Genomic DNA, 22163 nt, shown 5'->3' with positions numbered 1-22163 from the left:
GCTAATGCTGCTTCGTTTTCAAGGGGTCGATACTCGAGAACTTGCTGATGATGGTGCTCTTGGAGAGCGCAGAGATATGATGAGTCGGATCTGCGTAGGCAGTTGTTATGTGGGCTCATATCCCACCATATGCCACGCTGGCGTAGCTGTCGGAGAGAGACAAGGCTGCTTGCAAAGCCTGAACAAAGTGCTGCGTTGTATAGCCGCAACTTTGTCGTACTACCGCCGCACCCCCTCAGCTTGATCTCAGCTGTGCCGTAGCCCTCAATAGGCACCTGATGTGCGCCTGCCCATATGAAGTCGCCTGGAGCGGCTCCATAGAGTGTTATAAACCTCGATGGGTTGTTGAAAACGTGAATTGTCGCTCCTGAGTCAAGTATAGCTGAGTTACGTAGCTCGTACGTAGAGGGTTGCGTGTGAAATGCGCTGTGGGCTTTGCCTCTACACCTTCCATATAGTCAGGCTTCCATATTGCTGCTTAGCTTGAGCTTTCGAATGCGTTCCGCAAGCTCTTCATCGTTATTAATCCGGTCTTCGACGAGCCTATGCGTTGGTTCGTGACGTGCAAGTCGCTCAGGGCGTAGATCTTCAAAGACTATCCAGCACTTTGAAAGTGGATGGAGGCCGAGGCATGCAGGACAGAGCTTTTCGTCCTCAGTCTCCGTCTTTGCGAGTGCTCTCTTTCGAGACCCATCTCTCATAGGCGTTGCGCGAGATAGACCTGCGTTTCGAGGAGCTCCTTGTGTGCCTCGTTGCGCTCGTCGTCCGAGGTTACGCTTTATAGGAGTAATGGCCTCCTGCTCTGAGTCTTGGGTAGTAGCGCCATCTGCGTCGCCTAATATCGTTGGTCCAAAGGCTCCACGGCCGCTCTTAGCGCGTGGGTTGGCGTTCTTGATAGTTCGGAGGAACTCTCTTGTCTTCTCAATGACATCACCTACAGTGAGGGTGCCCTCTTTCGCCTTATCAGATGCGTTCGTATGGTATGAGAAGATCCAGTTATCGATATAGCTATTGCTAAGCGCATCGACATAATCCGGGAACCACTGGTCAGCTTCTCTGGCTTGTGGAAGGCTACTCGCCTGTGCCTCACAGATCGCTCGCTCCCATTTTGTGAGCCAGTCTTCTACATCGCGCTTTGTAGCTAGCTTCTTGCGGGCTGGAAGTTGGAGGACTGCACTATATTCGGCTTTTGCAGTAGCTTTTCGTTCGCTATCGCTGGATCCTACGCGCTTCTGAAGCTCATAGATCCACTCGTCAAGGTTCTTATCAGCTGTACAGCAGTGTCGTAGGAGTTCTGGGTCAGCTGTATCCCTGATCCAGTCTTGTAGGGCGCGGATGCTCTTCATACGAGCTTCGTAACGCTTGATTCGAAACGTGTAATCAGCTTGTCGATCACGATATAGCTCGCGGTTGGCTCGCGAGAGCTCTGCGAGGTTTTCAGCACGCGCGACTGCAGCGTCGTTGTCTGGATCTAGGATGACCGCTGCAGAGTTTGCTCCACCCCCGGACGGATGGTCAGAGATCTCTGGAGCGTCTGGAGCTGTCATGAGTGCGTCGAGACGGCTCTGGAACGCGCCGGGCATAGCCTGAATGTGTTCTGCTGGATTGATGTGCTTCCAGAGATCGTAGGACTTTGCTTTTGACTGCAGCTGATCGAACCAGAGGATCCAGTCGCGCGTTGAGCGTAGCTCGATCGTCTTTATAGTTGCTGTCGTCATATTGATAGAAAAGAGTATATAAGAAGATAAATAGGCTTCTGACTAGATTCGCGGATTCAGACTGTTAATTGTCAGATTAGAGGTAGTAAAAGAATAGTGAGGTATTGTCTTGTTCTTGTGTGTGTTCAATAATAAAAGATCTTCTACTATTTATGTCCAGAGTGAGGGCTTTTACCCTTATCCATAGAGTTTGGCATAACCATAGAAAACTCTTCTCCTCTCAAGGTCGCATAGTGGCGGACACCTTTCATAGTGACTGACACCTCTCAAGGTTATCATGGCCAATTTGACATAGATAAATAGATAATCTGCCTAGTGAGAATAGTAGGCCTTGTGAAAATTACGCGTAGAGTTTTACTTATACTTAGAGATATATAGTTAATATAACGTGGTTTACCAGTCAGCCGCGCATATGTTACGGTCAGCTATCCGACAGTAGGGTCTGCTAACAGAAGCTGGGGATTGACACGTTATAACAGTTCACTGAGGTCGTGGTCTGAGTCGTAGGTCGTAGGCTGATAGTAGATCGGTCGTCAGAGGCTAAGGTGATCAGTCTTAGGCTCAACAAGTAATTCGCAGTGAAGGTAAGCTGAGAGTATCCGTGAGGATGAATACTAAGTTGATTGCTGAAGAGCTATGGAGGTCTGACCATGAGCCAGGCTCAGGGTCATACTATATACAGGTTCCGAACAGTTCCTTACGATGCTGGATAGCTGGGATAGCTCATATCCAACATATCCATCCTTATCTTGTGTCCGTACTGTTCCCGAAGTCACGTGACCTGTACCATAGTTCTTCCTTTCCCGATGGTTTCTGGTTACACCTGTGTCACTGCTTACATATGTTCCGCGTTAGCCGCCGAGATCCCAGGCGGGGTTGTTCCAACGTGTTGTGCCTAACGGGTCGTAACACGAAGCTTCATATCGGTCCATAGACCGTGACATTAAGTATTTAGGGTTAAAAGCCTTCTGGCGTCTATTTAACTTTATAGGAAAGGTTTAAATAATAAATAGGTATTTAACTTTGTAGGAAAGGTTTAAATAATAAATAGGTATTTAAGAGTTTTAATTACTAATTATTGTAACAGGCTGACTCTGACGATGGTTCTAGCGGCTGAGAAAGGGGGGAAGTGATGTAACAGGCTAGGTCTGTCACATGGGATGCTCTCGGCTATGTTCGGCACTGAGTAAGACATCAAGGGATAGGATATCAAGGGATAGGATATCAGGGTCGAAGATAAAAGGGCATGTAGATGTAGCTGAGATGAACAAGAAACCTTCCTTCCTCATCTGAGGATTCTCATTTGAGAAAGGAAGTACGAGTTGCAACATTGCTCCTACCAACCCTTTGCATTATCGTAGCCATAGCAGAGAGCTCCAATGGCCGAAACGGCGCAATAGAAGATTGCCCACTTGTAATGAGCCCAGGTATTTCGTAATGACATATCGATATTGCTTAAGGGTTGACGCCAATAGAGTCTAGACTTTTGTCCAGGGGCACAGGTGTTTCGAATATTGTGTAACGCTAGGAGTACAAGCAGAAACGCTAACTTAGATCACAAGAGAAAGAGATGAAAGATGCGTCATTTGAAGAACCCAGGGAAAACAATCAGGAATGGGCTGTAGTCTCGAGTTATGAGGAATTCCATGTTGAGGCGTCTGCAGTTTTTGTGGGGTGTAAGTCTGGGGAAACTTGCACAATCCGGGGAAGCTGGCTCGGACCCCGCCTCCTGAGATTTCCTAAATGAGAAAATCCGACGTATCAACCGTACTAGATCAAGATCATTGCAACAACGCTTGCTTTTTCGACGAGGTACATGCCCCCATGTATGATGGAAGGCGGGGTTGATCAAGTGAGGGGGCATTCAATCTTCTGGTTACTAGGCCGTCCCTCACCTAGGATCGTACCGGTGCTGGGATGAGTTGACGAGGCAACTTGCGTAGTGGGATTTCAGGATTGGGCAACCATCATGTCAGTCAATAGAAACTGGTAAGAAAACTTCCAAAGGTTCAAGTGTTGAATATCTTAAAGTGACACCATTCGATGTTTGCATACCATAGCTACTCCTCCCTGCTGGCCGCTCTTCAGCCTGAGTTCAATCTTTGCCAGTTGGTGATCAAGTAGGTCACAGTGCTTGAGTGGAACCTTGGTTCGCCAATTCCAGGTCAGCTGAGGCAGCATCTGGCCCTTGTGCTGATCGTAGCTTTCCGGCAGCGAGGCTGGCTACCCAAGCACGTATCTCTGGCGGCACTCCAGTTCGTTCGTTGGGGACTGTGATTTCCTCGATGTTTCCATCGCGAGAAATAGTGACCTTCTCGTTCTCAATCTTTATCCAACCCTTCTCGCAGGCCGCAGTCTACTCGTCTGCAAGCAAATATGTACCTCTCGAGATTTGAGAGACACCCGCCGATCGGCTTTTGCCAAAAAGAGCAGTCCGCGTTGGCACTGGTCGGAAACATGCCCGATACAACTAGTCCGATGCGGGGAGAAAGCATGAGGGGGAGAAAGCATGAGGGGGAATGCCTAGCATGAGCACACAGAAGCGGAGAGGGGACAGTCGCTTGGGTGCATCAGCGTCATCAGAGACGGAATGTAAATGTCGCACCGGTTTGGGTTAGGGAATGACAAGTACTAGAGCTCACATAGCGCCTCATAAAAAGGCTAATATGTGACATGATGCTTCAAATTCCCCTCGAGGCTCGAAACACTTGTATCCTCCAACCTCACGCATAAAACTGTCGCTGCATTATCACTACAACTATTAGAACTCGCTTCAATATGTCTTCCAAGGTTCTACAGGTTGGAGTCATTGGCGGTGGCGACGTTGCACAAATCGTGCACCTTCCAACGTTCATGTTCTTGTCCAGCCTCTTCAAGGTCGCCACCATTTGCGACATTTCACAAAAGACGGCTGATCATTGTCGTGACAAATTCAAGATTCCTCACGCGACCACAAACCCGGATGACATCTTCAATGACCCAGCCATTGATGTTGTCGTCATCCTGACATCTGACGAGTATCACGCCCCGTACACGATTGCTGCGTTGAAGTTCGGGAAGAACGTCTTGCTCGAGAAGCCCATGACGCTTAGCCTACAAGCTGGCGAGGAGATTATCGATGCTGAGACGAATGCCCCCAACAATGCCCGCGTCTTCGTGGGATACATGCGACGTTACGCTCCAAGTCTCCAAGCCTTCAAACGCGAGATTGCATCCATTGACAAGATCAAGTACGCTCGTGTCAGGGATATCATCGGCCCCAATGCTTATTTCATCGGGCAGTCGGGGGCATATTCGCAGAAATACTACGATGACATACCAATGGAGGCGTCAGAGGACAGAAAGTCGCGACTGGCAGTCCTGCTAGGTCAGGCATGGGGACAAGAGCCAGAATCGCTTTCAGCCGCGCAGATGGACTACTGCTGTCTCCTGGGCAGTCTCGGAAGCCATGGTCTCAGCTTGATGAGGGACGTTTTGGGTGGTCTCCCAGAATCAGTGCTTGCATCGACGGACAACGCGCGCTGGTACACGACAATGTTCGAATACCGGAATGGCACCGCCCCTGACGACCGTTTCACGTGTGTCTACGAGATGGGCATCGACTCTGTACCAAGATTTGACTCTCAAGTCGCTGTCTACGGAGAGAACAAATCGGTCACAATTTGTTACGATACACCATTCGTTAAGGGTCTCGGAATCACGGTGGAGATTGACGAGCTGAACGAGCATGGGGAAAAGTCCCACAGATCTCTTCAAACCTCCTACGAGGATGCATACACTGCTGAATTGAAAGAGTGGTACGAAACTGTGGTCCGTGGCAAAGAAGTCAAGACGTCCGCCAAGGACGCTCTGAATGACTTGAGGCTGTTTAAGATGATGATGGATAAATACCCCGATCACAAAAAGATCAAGGATTCATCTAGCAACACGCCCTTCTTACCCAGTGGCCCTTGAGTGCCATGCACAAATGCGCATTACAATATCTTTACTGAGTTTAATAAACTATTAATCTTGCCTGAACTTGAGCTACTCAAAATATCGCACACTCGTAAACAATAAGAGAGTACCTTGACCGTTTGATGTCACTGGGTTCTGAATGTAGGCGTTGGTAATGTCCCTGGGTTGCCAACCCCGGACAATTTTCGGCGACTTTTTCCCCGTCCCCTCTCCCCCCTAACCATCTTTCCCTCTCGCCATAGGATCCCCGTTGATGTCAATTTCTACATTCTCAATATGCTGTACTTCAACTGGATTCCAGGTCATCACACTGATCTCAGTACAACTTGCGTGCTATAAACGTCGTCTGACCTAAAGCTAGGGCTTTCACGGTCCCAGCTCCCACGTACAGTATCTATGGACACCTTTGAGGAACATCAGGAATCAGGAGTAGCGGCTCCAAAACCATTTCGACTTCGATCCGCGTGCAATCAATGCCACGCTGCTAAGGTAAGTGACTGCGATTGCCTGGAAAGGTACAATCAATCAACACGGCTGCCGGTTGGTTGCGTGGCATGCGACCATTGCTTACTCACAAGTCTGTCCCTGACAGGTCCGATGTTCTGGCAGTAAAGAGGGTTGCTCGCGATGCCTTTCCTCCGGACTTAAATGCCAATACCAAGTTTCCATGGTCGGTCGTGCGTCCTCCAAGAGACAGCGGCTCCAAGACAGCCACCACTTTTCAATGCCGTCACCGATACCCTTCTCTTCGAATCCACACAAGCCGCCACTGCACGTCACGGCCAATACTGGTCGCTGGAGCAAGTGCAACAACTTTCCTTTCCCGTCTACTATCCCGGCATCGGCGGTCACTGCTCCCTTGATGGTTGACGGGGATGGGAGCTTTCGAGTCGGAGACAATGACGGTTCAACAGGTTCGGGATCTCCCCCTGAACTGCTTTTCCCGACAGCCGACGCTGCCGATCTTCTTGGAGACTGGGCCGAGCCCTTCAATATTGCTGATGTGAACGTGTCCGGCAGCCCATGTTCAGTAGGCGGTTTGACCGCGGAAAAGTTGCAAAACAACGTATATAATGAGAGGCTTGTTCTTTCCTCCTGGCAAGACAGAGAAACTCACGCGCCGCTGGAAGGAGAGCTTTACGACGATTCGAGTCTGACATTATCATCAGAATCGCGGCGCGACTCCCACTCACACGACGTGAAGCGGAACCCACCCACAGCCCTGACCAGCATCATCGAGCGTTTGGAGCTCTGCTCGCAGAACAGCCGGTCTACCTTGGACCAGATCGTGTCCGCCAACCGATGGGCAATGACCAGACTGCCCTCCATCATGGCGATGGATGGATTCCATCGGTGTCACAGTTGCTCGGCTCTTGTCACCACCGTTCTCGAAAGGAGGCAAGTATGCCAAATAACAGTAGAACGATTGTTGAGACAATTCTGACCATAATAGCTGACTATCATCAAAACACTTATTTACAACAAGATTTATTTATGCAGTAGCATGATGAAGATTTGTTTGCTTACCTGGGTTAGAAGCAGCATATTAACACCGCTCGCATGTCAGGAGATCCGTCGAAGCAGGTTACTATTAAGGAACTGTACATAACCCACCAGTAGACCATGAGCATGAGTTTTGCTGTATAAGGCAAAAAAGGAAGGACGACTACGATAGGAACTATGATATTGACGGGAATATCGATACTAACAGCAAGTGGGATGGAGATAAGGGAGGCAAGATTGGTCCCTGAACATGGTGTAAACAAGGTGTAAACAAGGTTATGTCGGTTCAAAAAGCAAAGCAGACCATCGCCTTGGTGTTCTTTGCTCTGTATTGCCATAGATTATGCCAATTGAGGAACGACGAATGCGCCGTTATTAGATCTACGACCATCCTTTCACGGGCATTTGGCCTTCGACGATCTTGAGACCGTCCCCAATCCCTTGCAATTAGACTCGCAAACTTAATCCCGACATATCACAGACAACTATGTTGATTTTGACCACATGCTTTGACCATACACTCATTTGAAGACATTCACACAGTAATGTCTGATCCCTGGATTTACTCTCGCGACGTGCTTTCGCAACGTTACAGCGGGCCTTTACCCTTGCACTCCTACATCGGTCCTTTGCCCTCCACAGCGGCCCGTTGACTAAAATCCCGCAACCGTTCGATTTCTCTGCAACCTTGATGGCCAAGGCATCGCAATAAGATCCCTGCTAGCCTTAATCCTTCGGGACGCGCAAGCATAGGTTCTTTTGACTATCTTCTTACCCGAAACAAGCTGTTTTAGTGTCTGCTGGACATCAGCAGCTGAAGACATGTGTACAAACGTCATTCAGCAAAGTGTCCTGCTGAAGTTCGCGGGGGATTGGATTTCAACGGCAAGGCTAGATTCAACGACACGAAATCGCCTGCTCCTATTGTTCGCAAAAGTCATGTCGATATGGACGGTTTTAATTACCAGGTAGGTAACGCACAGATTCCTAGTATCATAGGAACACAGACATGAAGATGAGTGGAATGATGAGGGGCATTGTGGCTCAAAACCAGGACATTCAAAAGTGTCTGCCCATAGTTACTCTTGCGATAAGACTTGGAGTGCAATGTTGGCTAGTTAACACTACTCAACTCTACTAATCTCTTTCAGTGCGACTCATCTCAGTCCGCATTCTTTTCAGTGTACCACCGGCCGCTAGAAGTATGTTTTCACATATTCCCTTACCCTCCTGGCCATTGAGCTGCTGGCTCACCACAGCAGCCCATATCTTGGTCCAGAGCATCATAGTCTTATCGATTTCCCCGATAAAGACCTGCTTGAACAGCCCCCTCTGCGACTTCGCGTCTATCTCGAAAGTGCCGAAGCCGAAACCGATGCCGGGGATCTGGAGATGTGCCACAGCCTCCCTGCTGCCGCCGCCGCCGCCCCCGCCCGGCGTAGCCCGGCCAAACCCGGTCTGCGACCATGAATTGTAAAGTTGTCGGTACGAGTTGACAACAGCGTGCATAAAAAGCGTGCACAGCATGAGGTCCGATCCGCTTCTTTCCCACTGGTCAATGTCCGCGAGCACCTTCGTCAACCCGCAAATGAACGACTTGTTTCTGGCCATGGTCAGGTCTGGTCGTAGGTGCGGATGTTCCTCCCGCCTAAATAGCTGCTCCAGCAGGTGAACGCCGTTCAGCGGCAGTCTCCGCCAGGTGATCGGTGCCTCTCTCAAGTTTGACTGGGTCTCTGGCGTAGTCGAGCCGCCAAGCCTTCGACTGGGGCTTCTGCTGCCGAGTTCCCAGTCATCCTGCCGCGTCGTCCGTCTTACATGACTTTGTACAGCGTCTTGACGCGGAGGCTCCCAATCATCTTGATGCCTAGAGGACTGCTGGCTCCCCGGTCGGTCTTCATGGCAAGGTTCCAGGAGACTCTCGTCGATCCCGAAAAAGTCATCGTGGGGGGTTTCCTGGTTGAGCCATGGCATGGATGGCACCTGCTCCGGCAGAGACGAAAGTGGTACGCGTTCAAGGTCCGTGGTGTCGTCGATGGTGGTCGCTTGGGGAGACAAAAGCTGAGCGAGCTGGGTGAGCTGGTCGAACTGGGTGAGCTGGTCATACGGGGATGCTGGCATGACCGGCGAGGTTTGCGCAGCCTCGACGTCGTCTCCGGATGACGATTTTGCCCGGTCCTCGGGCTTTGAGATGCGTTGGCCGTTGGAGACGTCGATGTCTTCATAGCGAGCGCGCTTGTTGTGACGATTTGAGCCCTGGACTTTGCCAGTCATGGAGATGCTGTAGCAGCACTCCAGATTGTTGAGAAGGCATCTCTGGCATGAAGGCTTGTCACTGCTGCACTTGACCTATTGATAGGTGTCAGTACGGACAAATGGGTGACCAGCGAACTGGGACGGCGCCTCACTAGCCTTTGCGAGGTGACAAGCGTCGCAGGCAGCACGAAGCCGGAAGGGCTTTTGGGCAGACAGCCTTGTGTTGGACATGATTCGGTGAAGGTGAGCACACAACCGCGTTAAGGTGGTGTTGTGCTCGTTAAGACGGCTTGGCAGTTAAATGATATTCGCAAAATCTTAAATGGTTCTTTCATGATAACTTATGGAAACATTTTAGTGTTCAAATACCGCGGTACGATAGGCACATTAGCCCCCTTGAAACGAATATCGTGGAGCCACACCAAGATGAGAATTGTAAGTTGTCTGGCTACACTCCCAATGGTGAGCAGTGTACTGGGCCTGCAAATTCAACAAAGAGATGCCTAACATGGAAGTATCATGTCTTGATTCCTGTGGGATCAAAACCTTGTAAGTGATGCTTACGCCAAGCTTTGCCGTACGGCTTTTCCGTGCGGCAGTAGTATAGTTTGCTCACTATAGATCGGGTTTATCGGACGTGGGCTTGACGTATCTCCAAGGATCTCGCAAGTTTGACTGCAAACCACTGCTTTTGTCAGCAACTGGGTATACCTATCAGGTCAACAATGCGTACCTGTCCGCACCTGCGCGTGAACCCCGAAGGTCCCTGGTATGGATAGGCAGACAAAAACTGGGGTACGGGTTATCAGGCACTACGCCGCCTCCGGGTTAATCTTTTGGAGTCGATCGCCCTTCGCGACTTACGCCGTAGCCCGAGTTGTTCGGACATGTTTCCGCCTTCTCGCTCCTGATTGAAACATGAAACCCCTTGAAAAGCCAGGTTGAGAGTTTGAACGTGCAGAATATGCCTAGTTTGATCGCGCGTTATCGAGCTGTGCCCTTTTGTCACACCAGTGCACTTTATACATTTAGGCCTCACTCCAGATCGGACTTCGCCAAATGTTGCCAATAAGGTCTTTTGGGGTAAGATGCTTCCTAAACAAGGCGCAATACAGCAGATGTGTGCTTCAGACGCCGTAGCTGAAGGGGCACAGCCTTAACGAAGTGAGTGGAGCGAAGGTCATGTCGCCTTGGCCGCTCGCTGCCTTGCGACTCTTCGACCCTCCGGCGCTGCTACACTCCGACAGCCGACGTTCGTGCAACCCTGTCATCAGGCAAGACTCTCTTGTACAGGAAGTAAAATTGAAAGCATTCATCTCAACCACCTCATTCATGAAAGACATCTGGACTCTGACTGATTCGCATAAACTGCCCTGTCCTTGCTTCCCACCTGCCGCTCCGGTGCTAGCTCCGCAACGGTGGCTATGATCTGAATCAAAAGTTCCTAACAATCATATGCCAACATGTATGGTCGGTCACCGAAGCTCTTGAGCTGTCGGAATGCGACTTACTGTTCTTCTTGGTATGAGAACAGGCAGGGGAGAACGCAGGAACCCTGCGTATGTTGCAAGAACTCACGAAAATCGCAACACTGTAATTCACGTATTTAATCCCTTCTCTAAGATAGCAACTCAAAGGGATAACACACAGTTGCATCAAAAACGACAAGAGACCGCAATGAAAATGCCACAGGTCACTACCCATCAGAGCATAAACGAGGAAGACGTCCGAACCGCGCTCCGAATTCTGAATGAAGTTCCTCTGATAGGTATGCGGTGACTCCAAAGACACAGGAGAAGAGTACTGCAACCTTCCAGATTCCACATGGCTGACGTACCACCTCAACTAGACGGGCACAACGACTGGCCTTGGAACATTCGGGGATGGTACAGCAATGACATGAGACTGACCGGGTTCGATCTCAACTCAGTGTCCATCGGCCAGACCGACATTGGACGACTAACACGTGGACGAGTTGGAGCACAGTTCTGGAGCGCGTTTGTTCCCTGGTTTGTCGGCATTTCTAGCCTGTTCCCCGCCTTCCAGTTCCCACGCAGGAACGGCTGACTTGCCTGTATTCCGGCAGCCCCCGCGGTCCCGCCCTGACAGGCCAAGAGACCCATGGCGAGTCACACCTCGAAGCAGTCAAAAAGACCCTGCAACAGATCGACCTCATACATCTCATGATACAGATGTACCCCGCCCACTTCGCCCTCGCCAAGAACGCCGCCGAGGTGTTGGAGGTTTTCAGCAGCGGTCGAATCGCCTGCATGATTGGGGTCGAAGGATTGCACCAGATAGGCAACAGTTTTAGTTGCCTGAGGCTCTATCGTTCTCTCGGTGTCCGATACGTCACATTGACGCACAACTGCAGCAACCCCTATGCCGATTCAGCTGTAAGTACCAAGCCTGGATGGTACTGCACCCGGGGGCCCTGTTGATGCAAACCACACACCTTATCTAGACGGCCCCATCTGTTCATAGTAGAGGGCTTTCGGAAGAGGGGGAGATGATGGTGCGAGAGATGAACCGGATCGGACTGCAAGTAGCCCTTCATTCGAACTCATGTATGCTGTTATCTTCACAGAAGCTAATTTTCCCAAGCATGATCGATTTATCGCACACTAGCAAAACAGTACAGGAACGGGTCCTTGGCCTGAGCCGCGCCCCTGTCATATTCTCACACTCCTCCTGGTAAGTGATTGGCTCTATCATCAGCACTCTTGATGAGTCCAGAGCTGCCTTCTGACGTGGTCATTGGCGCAAAGCTACTCGCTCTGCCCTCACCTGCGCAATGTCTCAGACAACGTTCTCGACAGCCTTAAGTTGAACGGCGGCATCATCATGATTTGCTTCCTGCGGGAGCTGGTAAGCCCTATCAACGGCGGGGAACCAAGTCTGCAAGATGTGATTGACCACATAATCTACGCCGGAGAAAGAATCGGTTACGATCATGTGGGCATAGGCTCAGACTTTGATGGTATGCTCAAAGGGCCCGATGGCCTGGACGAGGTGTCTGATTACCCTCAACTTGTGGCCGGGCTTGTGAGCAGAGGTGTCTCTCCGGACAACATCAAAAGAGTTATCGGCCTAAACATTCTCCGGGTGATGGAAAAGGTCGACTCTGTGTCGCGCACGATGATGCTTGACAAGAGTCATCTTCCGGAGTGCGACGCAGTAGCCAGTCCCTGGACGGATGAAGAACGTGGCATGATGTATCAAGAAGGGCTTCGAAGAGCCAGAAGATAGGAATTAGGGTGATTAGTTTATACTTTGCAGCACCTAACATCGCGGATAATTTGTAATGCTTCGCGAGCAAACTGACTAATTTGTAACGACGAGTTGGCTGGAGGTGTTTCTCAACAGGATATATTGAACAACTTTCGCCACCGAGATGGAAGATCTCCGTCACTCTTGTGAATACAGACAGTAAGTGCAACTACGAATTTGATTGCTAGGAAACCCTGCGTGAAAGTCATGTAAAATGGTTTCATCAAACTAGTATGGGTCTGTTCCACCGCCACTTCGAAGCCTGTAGGTTCGTCGTGCGTGATTGGACTAATAATATGTACCCGGTCAATATTGATATCTTAAAAGTTGCTCAATCTAGACCTGCATGCTACACCTGGTCGCTTAGTACTGGAACATGCTTCGGTCACCGAGCGTGGAGCATGGCAGAAGTCACATTAGCCCCCAATGATGTTCATGTCTGCGCCTCGCCAAGGTTCCAGCATACCCGGATCCTTGGATATATGCACTTCCTAAAGCATCGGTATGAATGGCGAAGAAGAAGAAGACGGGGGAAATTTCCTCGGCCGCCGCTGCGACTCGGTGACCGAGGTTTCCTCGTGCAGCAACCACATCGTTCCAGACGTGAGGGCGAGGGGACACCGTTCTTCACCTTGAAATGGAAAAAATGAAAGTTTCAACAAGAAAACTAGCGAAATACGCATGGTGAGAAGATTATCAACTGAGACTCTTCCTCACAGCCCAAACCACATATTCAAAATTTCAGACGCCTCGTCCTCTTTACGGCCACTCATCCATCATCAACCCAAGCACTCTTTCCACAAGTCACATACCATGGACTCCTCTGTAACCTTCTCTTACAACATTTCTTTTACCACGGTAGTCAACGGCCCAGAAGATGGGACTAAGCTCACGGCCGTGGATCTCTGGGCGGGTGTTGCTCACGTTGCGCGGATGCCACAGGAATTCGCCCCTTACGTGGCCAAATGTGATGTATTGTGGGAAACGGTAAACGGAAAGAGGCTTGGACGGGCTATCACTCTCGGTGACGGTGGTGTCCACACGGGCAATGGGCAGGTATTGTACCAGGAGGTTTCTGTCGCGGACAGATTACAGGTATGGGTGGCACGTGTTACCGAAGGGCACATTTCCCTTCATCCTCCCCCTCCCTGGGCAAACAGGCTCTCTTCAGCCGGGCTGACTCACCATATCTAACAGGTGGGGGCAACAACGCTGGACACAGGCGCGAAAACAACCTTCCTTGTCTCTTACCTGTCAAACGCGTCTGTTTCCCCAGAGTCGACGGACATCGCTTTCACTGTCATTTATGAGTTAAAGCTGGTTGGTGTGGAGCCGGGAAGCGAAAAGGCAAAGGAAATCGAAAGGGACTATCCGGAGCTTGCGAGGAAGGCGTGCGTTGATACTGTGAGGCAGATTAGGGAGAGTAAGGTGGATGGGAGGATGGCCGCGTGGGCGAAGGCGTCGAGGTAGCCCATCTTATTTGCGTGATCAGACGCGAGACACTAAAGCGCTAGAAAGATGGATGTCTGCATAACCTTTGCTTGAGTACTATCTGGTAGGCCATGTAAACACCCTAAAAAGGTTGTTAATGTTGCAAGAACTACAGCGCAAATTCCACTTAATTAGCCGCGGAAGTAGATCTGAACTACCTGTTTTGATAAGGGGATAACTCGCCACCCACCATACACGAACGTCGTGCATCACTCCGGGGGAGGGATATGCTTAATGGCATTTCCAAGATGCCATGTCTTTTAGGGAGTTGACAATGAGCATCAATGACATACTTTTGTACAGTGTTCTCGAACCAAGGTAATTAAATTCTACACAAATCGACTTAATGTTACAGAATGATAACACGCACACCCCGGGTAGGAAAGGAAATGAAAACAAGGCAGCTGGACCATCGAGTTATACTACGAGAGTATAGTCTTGGTCACTGCAAGATGGCATCCCAACGGTTCAGGCTTATCGGGAGTAGGCCCTGGGGATTCCAAGTCTCGCAGAAGCCTCGCTGATTCAAGCAGTGTTACCGTGATGTAACACTTGAAAAGCCTCATGCTTCTTCTGCTAAAAGGCAGGCTTGAATCGTACAGACACCGACTTCCAGGCCTTACTTCGGGCTAGAATCAACAACCGCCAACTCAGAGTTTGCGCGCAGCGTCTTTTCGCTTGCCGTAGATTCCTCCGTGCTTTGCAAGGCAGCAGGACGAAGCTTCTCCCACTTCGGAAAAAGACCGGCAATGACGCTTGCAGCCATCATGGCTGTGGCCACAGCAAAAGCTCCCTGTATACCCTCGGTATATCCGTCAAGGATGAGAGGAAGCTCTTCAGGCGTGAAGGCTCGTCGCAAGTCCGATACCCCGGTGGTCAGGATATAAGCTGGCGAAATTTGCGGGGCTGTCCTAGAGAGGCGCCTTAGGAGGAGGTTACCGAAGACTGACTGCGCGGCAGACACCGAGAAAGAACCGCCGAGAAGCTGGAAGAGAAGAGTCATGGCGGAAGTGGAGCCCACGTCGGTCACGTCAACGATAGCCGTGTTGCTCATCACGGGTATCTGGGATACAAAGCCCGTCGTTGAGCCGGCGAGAATCTGGTACCAAACCCACTTCGCAGTAGACGTATCAGCATTGAGGGTACACAGCAAACCACCACCCACAGCACTGAGAGCGGCGGCGGGCAACAAGAATGGGAGCCACCGGTTTGTGGCGCTAAGAAGAGCCTCCGAGGCCATTGAAAAGAGACCTCCGATGAGAAACGGGAGGTTGTGAACGCCGGACTGGAGAGGAGAGTCGTTCCGTAGCGACTGGAAGTAGATGGGAAGGTAATAGGCCAAGATGAACTGGCCTCCCGAGTTGAGAAAGACGACAAACTGGTTGACAAGGATACGTCGGATTTTGAGCAGTCGAGGAACGATGGACGCCCTCTCACCCATCCAGATTTCGTTCACGCCGCAGGCAATGGAGAGGAGACCAAAGCCAATCAGCGTGCCAATGACGGTGCTGTTGGACCACGATTTCTCGAGCCCGCCCCATTGCAGTGCCAGCAGATAGCAAATGACAGATGTCAGGATTAGGCTACCGCCTACCGGATCCAACTGCAGCAACTTCTCCTGCCATGTAGCTTTTAGGGGCTTCGCATGTTCCGGATTATTGTAGAATGGAATAAGAAGAGCGATCGCAGCCCCTCCGATAGGGAGATTGATCCAAAAGCACCAGCGCCATGTGACGTTCTGAGTAAAAGCGCCGCCGACGATGGGACCGATGAAGGAGGCCATGGCGTAAGTAGCGCCCAGAACGCCCATGAATGCGGGACGGAGCTCCTCTATGACTGTGTAGCCGATTATGACAAAGGTGCCAGTGGTGAGGCCCGCAGCACCAACACCGGCGATGGCACGGCCAGCGATGAGCGTTGCGCTGTTCTGAGCGACAGCACAAATGATGCTTCCCAGCTCGAAGATGGCGAGAGTGAGGGCGTAGGTCCACTTGATGTCGAAGTACTTGTAGGCCTTTGCCCAGGTAGTCTGGAACGCGGCGAATGTCAAGAACGTTGCCGATCCATACCACCCGATGTCTGCCAAAGTCTCGAACTCGTCGGTGATCCTGGGAATGGCGGCAGCGAGGATAGTCGTGTCGAGGTTTGCGGTGAGCATGCCCAGGAAAAGAACCAGCATGGTAGCTGAGAGCCGCCCGTTGCTGAGGCCGGTGCCAATGTTTCGCATGTTTGCTGTTGGTGTGCTCTGCCGATTATTCTTAGACCAGGTGTACCTAGTATGCGGTGATGGTTCGGCAGAAGAGGCTCTTGTATACCCTGATACTGCGCGATGAAAGAGAAGTTAGTAACAAGCCAACGAGTGACCCATACTTGAGGATGATGAATTCAGTCTGATGCACATCACGCCCTCCTGAGTAAGGTTGCCGTGCCTTGCAAACACCCCATCGACGGGCCGTAGAACAGCGGAAGCTGCTCCGTGTAAGCCAAAGTGGATCTCGGTGTTTTGTTTGGCCAATCAGAGAGCCCAAAATACTCGCCGGACTCCGCAACGGGCCGTTGTTGAGCTACCTTCGGCCCCACTTCCGGCAGGAAGGCCGCAACTCCTAATGCTACCTTAAATACAAAAAGTCTCCGAGGTGAGAAATGTCTGGCGCAATTTAAAGCTCGGAAGCGAAGGAGTATGTTGTGTCATTACATTGACACCATTTCTTATCTTATTTCACTTTTACTGCCATCTCTGAAGCTCAGTCCGGGTGCATACTTATGCGTTTCCCCCCCCTCGCTTGTTCGTACTTCTACTCCGCCTCCGTCGCTTCTACTTTGCTTCCACCGACTTCTACTTTGCTTCCACCGACTTCTCTTCTTTCCGTCACCCCTAATATCACTATGCCAATCCATGATGTCCTCATCATTGGCGGCGGACCAGGCGGCCTTGCCGTCGCCACCGGCCTTGCACGTCAGCTATACACGGCTGTAGTCTTCGACTCGGGCGTCTACCGCAATGCCCGTACTTCACACATGCATAATGTGCCTACGTGGGACCATAGGAACCCCGCTGATTTCCGATCTAAGGCGCGCTCTGACCTCCTCGCTCGCTACGAGACCATCACCTTTGAGGAGACTAACGTAGAGTCTCTTCGGCGCAATAGTGAAGGTCGTTTCGAGGCGAAGGACGCCAGAGGTGCTACATGGACTGGGAAGAAAATCGTCCTAGCGTCTGGTATGCGTGACGTCTATCCCGAAATCCAAGGATACGATGACGTTTGGGGCCGGGGAGTGTAAGAGCGCACCAGAAAGAGCCCGGCAAGACTGGGGATGGGAGCAATCTTAGCTAACGCGCTTGTTCTCAGGTACCATTGCCTGTTTTGTGACGGATTCGAGGACAGGAACTCGGCTTCAGCTGGCGTCCTGGCTGTGGAGGACGTCGCTAAAGCACCTGTTGCGCTCCATCTGGCACGCATGGCCAAGCGATTGGCAAGAAAAGTCACCATTTACACCAATGGCGCCTCGGAACTCAAAGACCAAATTGTCACTTCGCTTGGCAAGGATCCTATCATAGAGCTCGATGACCGCCGAGTGATCCGACTGGAAAAGGTGAGGGAGGGTACTTCAGAAACCATTCTTCATTTGGAAGATGGGACAAGTATCTCACAGGTCTTTGTTGTAAGTTGATTTCATCTCTCGCCCGAGGTCTCATTTCACCTCGTCTCATGCATTCCTGTAGGTCCACAAGCCAAAGACCCAAGTAAACGGGCCGTTTGTAGAACAGCTCCAGCTGGAGTTGACCGAGGCGGGAGCCATCAAGACTAGCCAACCGTTCTACGAGACGACAGTTCAGGGGGTCTTTGCCGTTGGTGACTGCGCAAGCACAATGCCCGCCGTTGTCAACGCGCTGGCTATGGGCGCTTTCGCGGCTGGCGGGCTCGTGGCTCAACTTGGGGCCGAACCTACTCCATAGATTCCAACATGTTCCATATGTGTGTTCAGTAGAGATCATGGCAGAAAGCAATTGATACACGTTTCATAGCGCACTGGCGTCTGGGACAAAATGTCGCCCAATAATGGTTCTCAGATATGATGCCCACAGCACCGACGAACAAACGTAAATGTTTGTGTTAACATATGCAGCCATTACGAGGCACGATGAGACGGAGATTACTCTGTTGTTTGGGATCTTCAACTTTGCATCTGAATAATACAACAGTCGCATTCCGAAAATCAAGTCTGTATGAACCCTCGAGCCAAATGTGTCATATTTAGGTACGTATCTATTAAGAATTGAAATGACAATACTAGTCCAAGTCCAAAAATGGAGCAATATCAATTTTCTTCCTAGATTGGACGAAGATCAATGGCTGAAGCCCAGGAGTTCCGTATGTCGATTACTCGGTGAACTTTCCATCCTGCTAGGCCAGCCAGACGCTTCCAATCTCCCTCTGTTCTCTCTCTGCCGTTGACAGTCATCATCATGAGAATATCAGCGTACCGGGCAAGACGCCCGCTCCGACCGGGCCGCTTCGTCGACTCGAAGATGATGAAGCGTGCGACGGGCGAAGGGATCAGCCTGGCCCGCGTATTTCTCAAGATTCGTACCACATCATTGTCCATCCAGTTGTGCAGACACCACTTAATGGTATATACCGAAGCTGCTGGAATGTCGCCAAAGAAGTCGCCAGCCTTCGCAGACATGCGATCGGCAACGTCGACGAAGCGGCCGTTGGCTCCCCCACCGGCCGCAATCTCCGGGGAAACAATATCGACGATGTGCTTCAAGTCGACCACGACGCCGCGCAGAGACGGGTTCTGCCGTAACACCGAAGCCAGAAAGTCGCCTGAGCCCGCGCCGAGGTCAACAACTACCTCATCATTCAGCTCTTCCCATGGGTAGTCGATCGTCAGTCCCTTGGACATGGCAACAGCTCCGGCGCCGAGAACGCGGTGGAAATACTCGCTCTTGCCTTGCGAGGCCAGGTATTCAAACAGAGATAGGTCAGTTCCGTACTCGATCTGGGCAGCATAGCGTGTCTCTCCTGTTCGGATAGCCGCAGGGATCGAGCGGCTGACATCGAAGAAGAAATTGGGGTACAAGTCAGCCCAGAGATGCCATTTTGTCCAGTGGTCTCGGCGAAGAAGAGTTGAGCAGCGGTTGTTGGAGAAGTTCTCAGAAGACTCGTCGTATGAGAAGATGCCGTTGTTAACCAGGGCATCGAGTAGTTGCGTCAGGCGCGTCGGTTGCACACGGACGAGGGGGCCCAGCTCTTCAGCCGTCAGAGATCCATGACTATGAAGTACGTCTGGTATTTTGGCCTCTACCACGGCTGCCATAGCCTTGCTGTTCATGTAGCCTATGGACGTATTTGGCGTCTGGTCAGCAGGTGGCTCTGGTGTCAGGTCGACAGTTTCGCCTGACTGTGAAGCAAAGGTGTTTGCGTACCGAAGAAACCATCAGCTAGCAATGTCATGGATGGAATCAGTCGCAACTGCAGGGCTTCCATGGCGTCTACAGTGTTTCGTGCCAAAGCCTCAAGGTCACGGTCTGGGAGCCTGTCGGCGTCGTGCAGCGCGCCATCGAGCTCCTGTGCTAGCTCTCCCGAGGAAAGAGTCTCTGTGGCTTCACGGATGAGGCGGTTAAGTGTCTCCAGCGTCGTCCTTGTCTTGACAGAACTCATTAGAGACAGCGGCATGGCGTTTGTTGGCGTGTAGATCACTGTTTGTCATCGGAAGGAAAAAGGATTGTTCGCTTGGCGTTACCACCAGATCTCAAATATGCCAGTCGTGCTTTTAGGCGCATGGATCCTGACGCATCAGTTATTTGTGTAGCGAAACACTGCATCATTATGTGGTATACTTTGATTGATCAGTCCGAATGAGGTTTCGGTTGCGCCAGCGCCGATGTCGAGGATGAATCGGCTGCCGGCTGTGCTTACGGGGTCCGATGATAAGGTAGCATCGCCATCGGGCTCCGACGGCGACTAATCGAACACTATCTAGACTAGCTCAGGGAACCAGTGAAAGATCTCGGAATAAACGGTTTGGTTGCAGAAAGCATCTCGCTGAACGAGTAGTTCACGTTTTCCCACAGGGTCACACTATCACGACGAGTTGCTTTTCTCTCATTTTGCCCACACGCAGTCGATTATTCTCAACTTCCTTCCACCATAGCTAACATGTTCGCCGAGCTTCTCTCGACATATCGACGGAGTCTAGACTTGACCAATGCCGTTGCTGTGGCCGCCGCTGTGGCATCGGCTCTGTTCGTGTTCTACTGGCGTCTCCGCAGGGCCACTGACCTCCATTATGTCGGCATTCCCGTCTTTGATAGTCGTGATGACGACAACGGTATTGTGGCCACACTAGAAAGGGCACATCAATTCCATCCAGATACTCCTTTCGCTCTGGCTGTCCCCGGACAGCAGCTGGTGGTGCTACCCGTATCTGAAATCGAAACGGTCAAGGCTCTTCCGGAAGATCAGCTCTCCATCAAGAAGCATCACTACAACCAGTTCTTGGGGGAACACTCGTACATGGGCACAAAAGCTGACGAGTTCGACGATGCGATGCGTAACGTCCTAGTGCGGAACACCCCCATGGTTCTGCGCGCCTTTGTTGCCGAAATTGGTTACGCAACCCGTGTGACCATTGGCGACAACTTGCCTACTTGGACCAAAATCACACCCAAGGCCGCCATGGCACGCATGGCAACTGTGCTCTCTGGCCGCTCGTTCATCGGCCTCCCGTTAAGTCGAGATGAAGAGTGGATCGACGCAACGGTCGGCTTCACCGGCGATGTATCCAGGGCTTGGATGAAGCTGCGGTTCATCCCTCATCCACTTCGCCCCTTCGTTGCCCCATTCTTTTTCCGAAGTGAGGTCACTTGAGGCGCGAAAGGCCTTGATCACTCGAAAGCTAGGTGTCCTGCTCCGAGAACGGGAAAAGAAGCGTGATAGAGATGGACCAGCCGGTAGCGGAGCAGCTGGAGGCGAGCTCCTGGACTGGCTCAGAGACCAGTACTCCTCAGGGCAGCCCTCAGTGAAGGAGTTGACCCGTGACCAGCTACTGGCTACGTTCGCCTCCATATACAATTTGACCAACGCGTTGACTTACATGGTCTTCGATTTGGCTTCACATCCGGAACTCGTCGAGGAACTTCGCGCAGAGTTGCACGACGTCCTTGGTCAGGACGGCGTTATTGATAAATAGACCATTATGCACCTACGGAAGCTTGATAGCTTTGTGCGCGAGTCACAACGCCTAAGGCCTACGTCACTTGGTAAGTCAAAATCTAAACAGGTCACGTCTTCGTGATTATTCACAGCGTTTCCGCTTGCTGACTTGACACGACAAAAAGTAAATATCCCACGTATCGTTACTTCTCCCAAAGGTTTGAGATTGACCACCGGCCACACGATCCCGCCAGGCTTCTTGGTCATGGTGCGTGCTCAGCCAATCAACTTGTCACCAAAGTTGTATCCGGAGCCTGAGAAGTTCGACGCCTTTAGGTTCTCAAGAATGCGCGAGCAGCCCGGCCAAGAGATGAAGTTTCAGCACACGTCGACCGGGAACGACAATATCAACTTCGGTCACGGTATTTGGGCGTGCCCGGGTCGTTTCTTCGCTAGTGCTCAGATTAAGGTCGTCGCAGCGCATCTCATCCGCAATTTTGACATGCGCCTAACTCCAGGGGAGAAGAAGCCCGTTCCTCAGTACGGCGGCCTTGCCATCTTCCCTGACGCGGTGGCTCAGGTCGAGCTGCGCTCCCGAACACCATAAGACATGAATCTCTTAGCGCTGGGTCCAGCCGGTAATCTGTGTCCAATGAAATATAAATCTTTGGTTGGCCCTTTCTCGTGCAAGTCTTGAAGTGGAACATTGGTAAAACTAGAGAAAACCGGAAGCTCAGATAGATACATACGAATAAAACTGGTTTAGTCTTGATCCATAATTCAATGCTGTTCCGAAGCGTTGCGCGGG

General features: G+C 51.2%; 8 protein-coding genes across 8 annotated transcripts; 4 read left to right on the top strand and 4 right to left on the bottom strand.

The window, feature by feature from the left end:
- Positions 1–458: 458 nt before the first annotated feature.
- On the bottom strand, positions 459–1718 carry CGGC5_v007971 (uncharacterized protein; the record flags this gene model as incomplete). Its single annotated transcript, XM_032021026.2, has 1 exon — positions 459–1718. One exon carries the CDS (start codon positions 1716–1718, stop codon positions 459–461), a length of 1260 nt encoding a protein of 419 aa, XP_031882068.2.
- Positions 1719–4496: 2778 nt separating this feature from the next.
- Positions 4497–5672, top strand: iolG-1 (Inositol 2-dehydrogenase; the record flags this gene model as incomplete). The annotated part of the gene is made up of 1 exon (XM_032021024.1): positions 4497–5672. The coding sequence occupies one exon, from the start codon at positions 4497–4499 to the stop codon at positions 5670–5672; it is 1176 nt and encodes a 391-aa protein (XP_031881994.1).
- Positions 5673–8315: 2643 nt separating this feature from the next.
- CGGC5_v007969 (uncharacterized protein) lies at positions 8316–9449 on the bottom strand (the record flags this gene model as incomplete). The annotated part of the gene is made up of 1 exon (XM_032021023.2): positions 8316–9449. The coding sequence occupies one exon, from the start codon at positions 9447–9449 to the stop codon at positions 8316–8318; it is 1134 nt and encodes a 377-aa protein (XP_031882001.2).
- Positions 9450–11614: 2165 nt separating this feature from the next.
- gliJ (Dipeptidase gliJ) lies at positions 11615–12680 on the top strand (the record flags this gene model as incomplete). Its single annotated transcript, XM_066151940.1, has 3 exons — positions 11615–11827; positions 12073–12125; positions 12200–12680. 3 exons carry the CDS (start codon positions 11615–11617, stop codon positions 12678–12680), a joined length of 747 nt encoding a protein of 248 aa, XP_066008618.1.
- A 2131-nt stretch (positions 12681–14811) lies between these two features.
- On the bottom strand, positions 14812–16419 carry gliA (MFS gliotoxin efflux transporter gliA; the record flags this gene model as incomplete). Its single annotated transcript, XM_032021020.1, has 1 exon — positions 14812–16419. The coding sequence occupies one exon, from the start codon at positions 16417–16419 to the stop codon at positions 14812–14814; it is 1608 nt and encodes a 535-aa protein (XP_031881998.1).
- A 659-nt stretch (positions 16420–17078) lies between these two features.
- On the top strand, positions 17079–18150 carry gliT-1 (Thioredoxin reductase gliT; the record flags this gene model as incomplete). The annotated part of the gene is made up of 3 exons (XM_032021017.1): positions 17079–17470; positions 17543–17855; positions 17917–18150. The coding sequence occupies 3 exons, from the start codon at positions 17079–17081 to the stop codon at positions 18148–18150; spliced, it is 939 nt and encodes a 312-aa protein (XP_031882099.1).
- A 374-nt stretch (positions 18151–18524) lies between these two features.
- On the bottom strand, positions 18525–19876 carry gliM (O-methyltransferase gliM; the record flags this gene model as incomplete). Its single annotated transcript, XM_066151939.1, has 2 exons — positions 18525–19573; positions 19627–19876. The coding sequence occupies 2 exons, from the start codon at positions 19874–19876 to the stop codon at positions 18525–18527; spliced, it is 1299 nt and encodes a 432-aa protein (XP_066008619.1).
- Positions 19877–20359: 483 nt separating this feature from the next.
- gliF (Cytochrome P450 monooxygenase gliF) lies at positions 20360–21962 on the top strand (the record flags this gene model as incomplete). Its single annotated transcript, XM_066151938.1, has 3 exons — positions 20360–21056; positions 21103–21366; positions 21574–21962. The coding sequence occupies 3 exons, from the start codon at positions 20360–20362 to the stop codon at positions 21960–21962; spliced, it is 1350 nt and encodes a 449-aa protein (XP_066008620.1).
- Positions 21963–22163: the final 201 nt, after the last annotated feature.

The sequence above is a fragment of the Colletotrichum fructicola genome (genome assembly GCF_000319635.2).
Source record: "Colletotrichum fructicola Nara gc5 chromosome Unknown KSG_Nara_v1_contig04, whole genome shotgun sequence".
Taxonomy (NCBI): Eukaryota; Fungi; Ascomycota; class Sordariomycetes; order Glomerellales; family Glomerellaceae; genus Colletotrichum; species Colletotrichum fructicola.
Note: the sequence above shows the minus strand (reverse complement) of the source record. Positions and strands in the feature narration are given on the sequence as shown.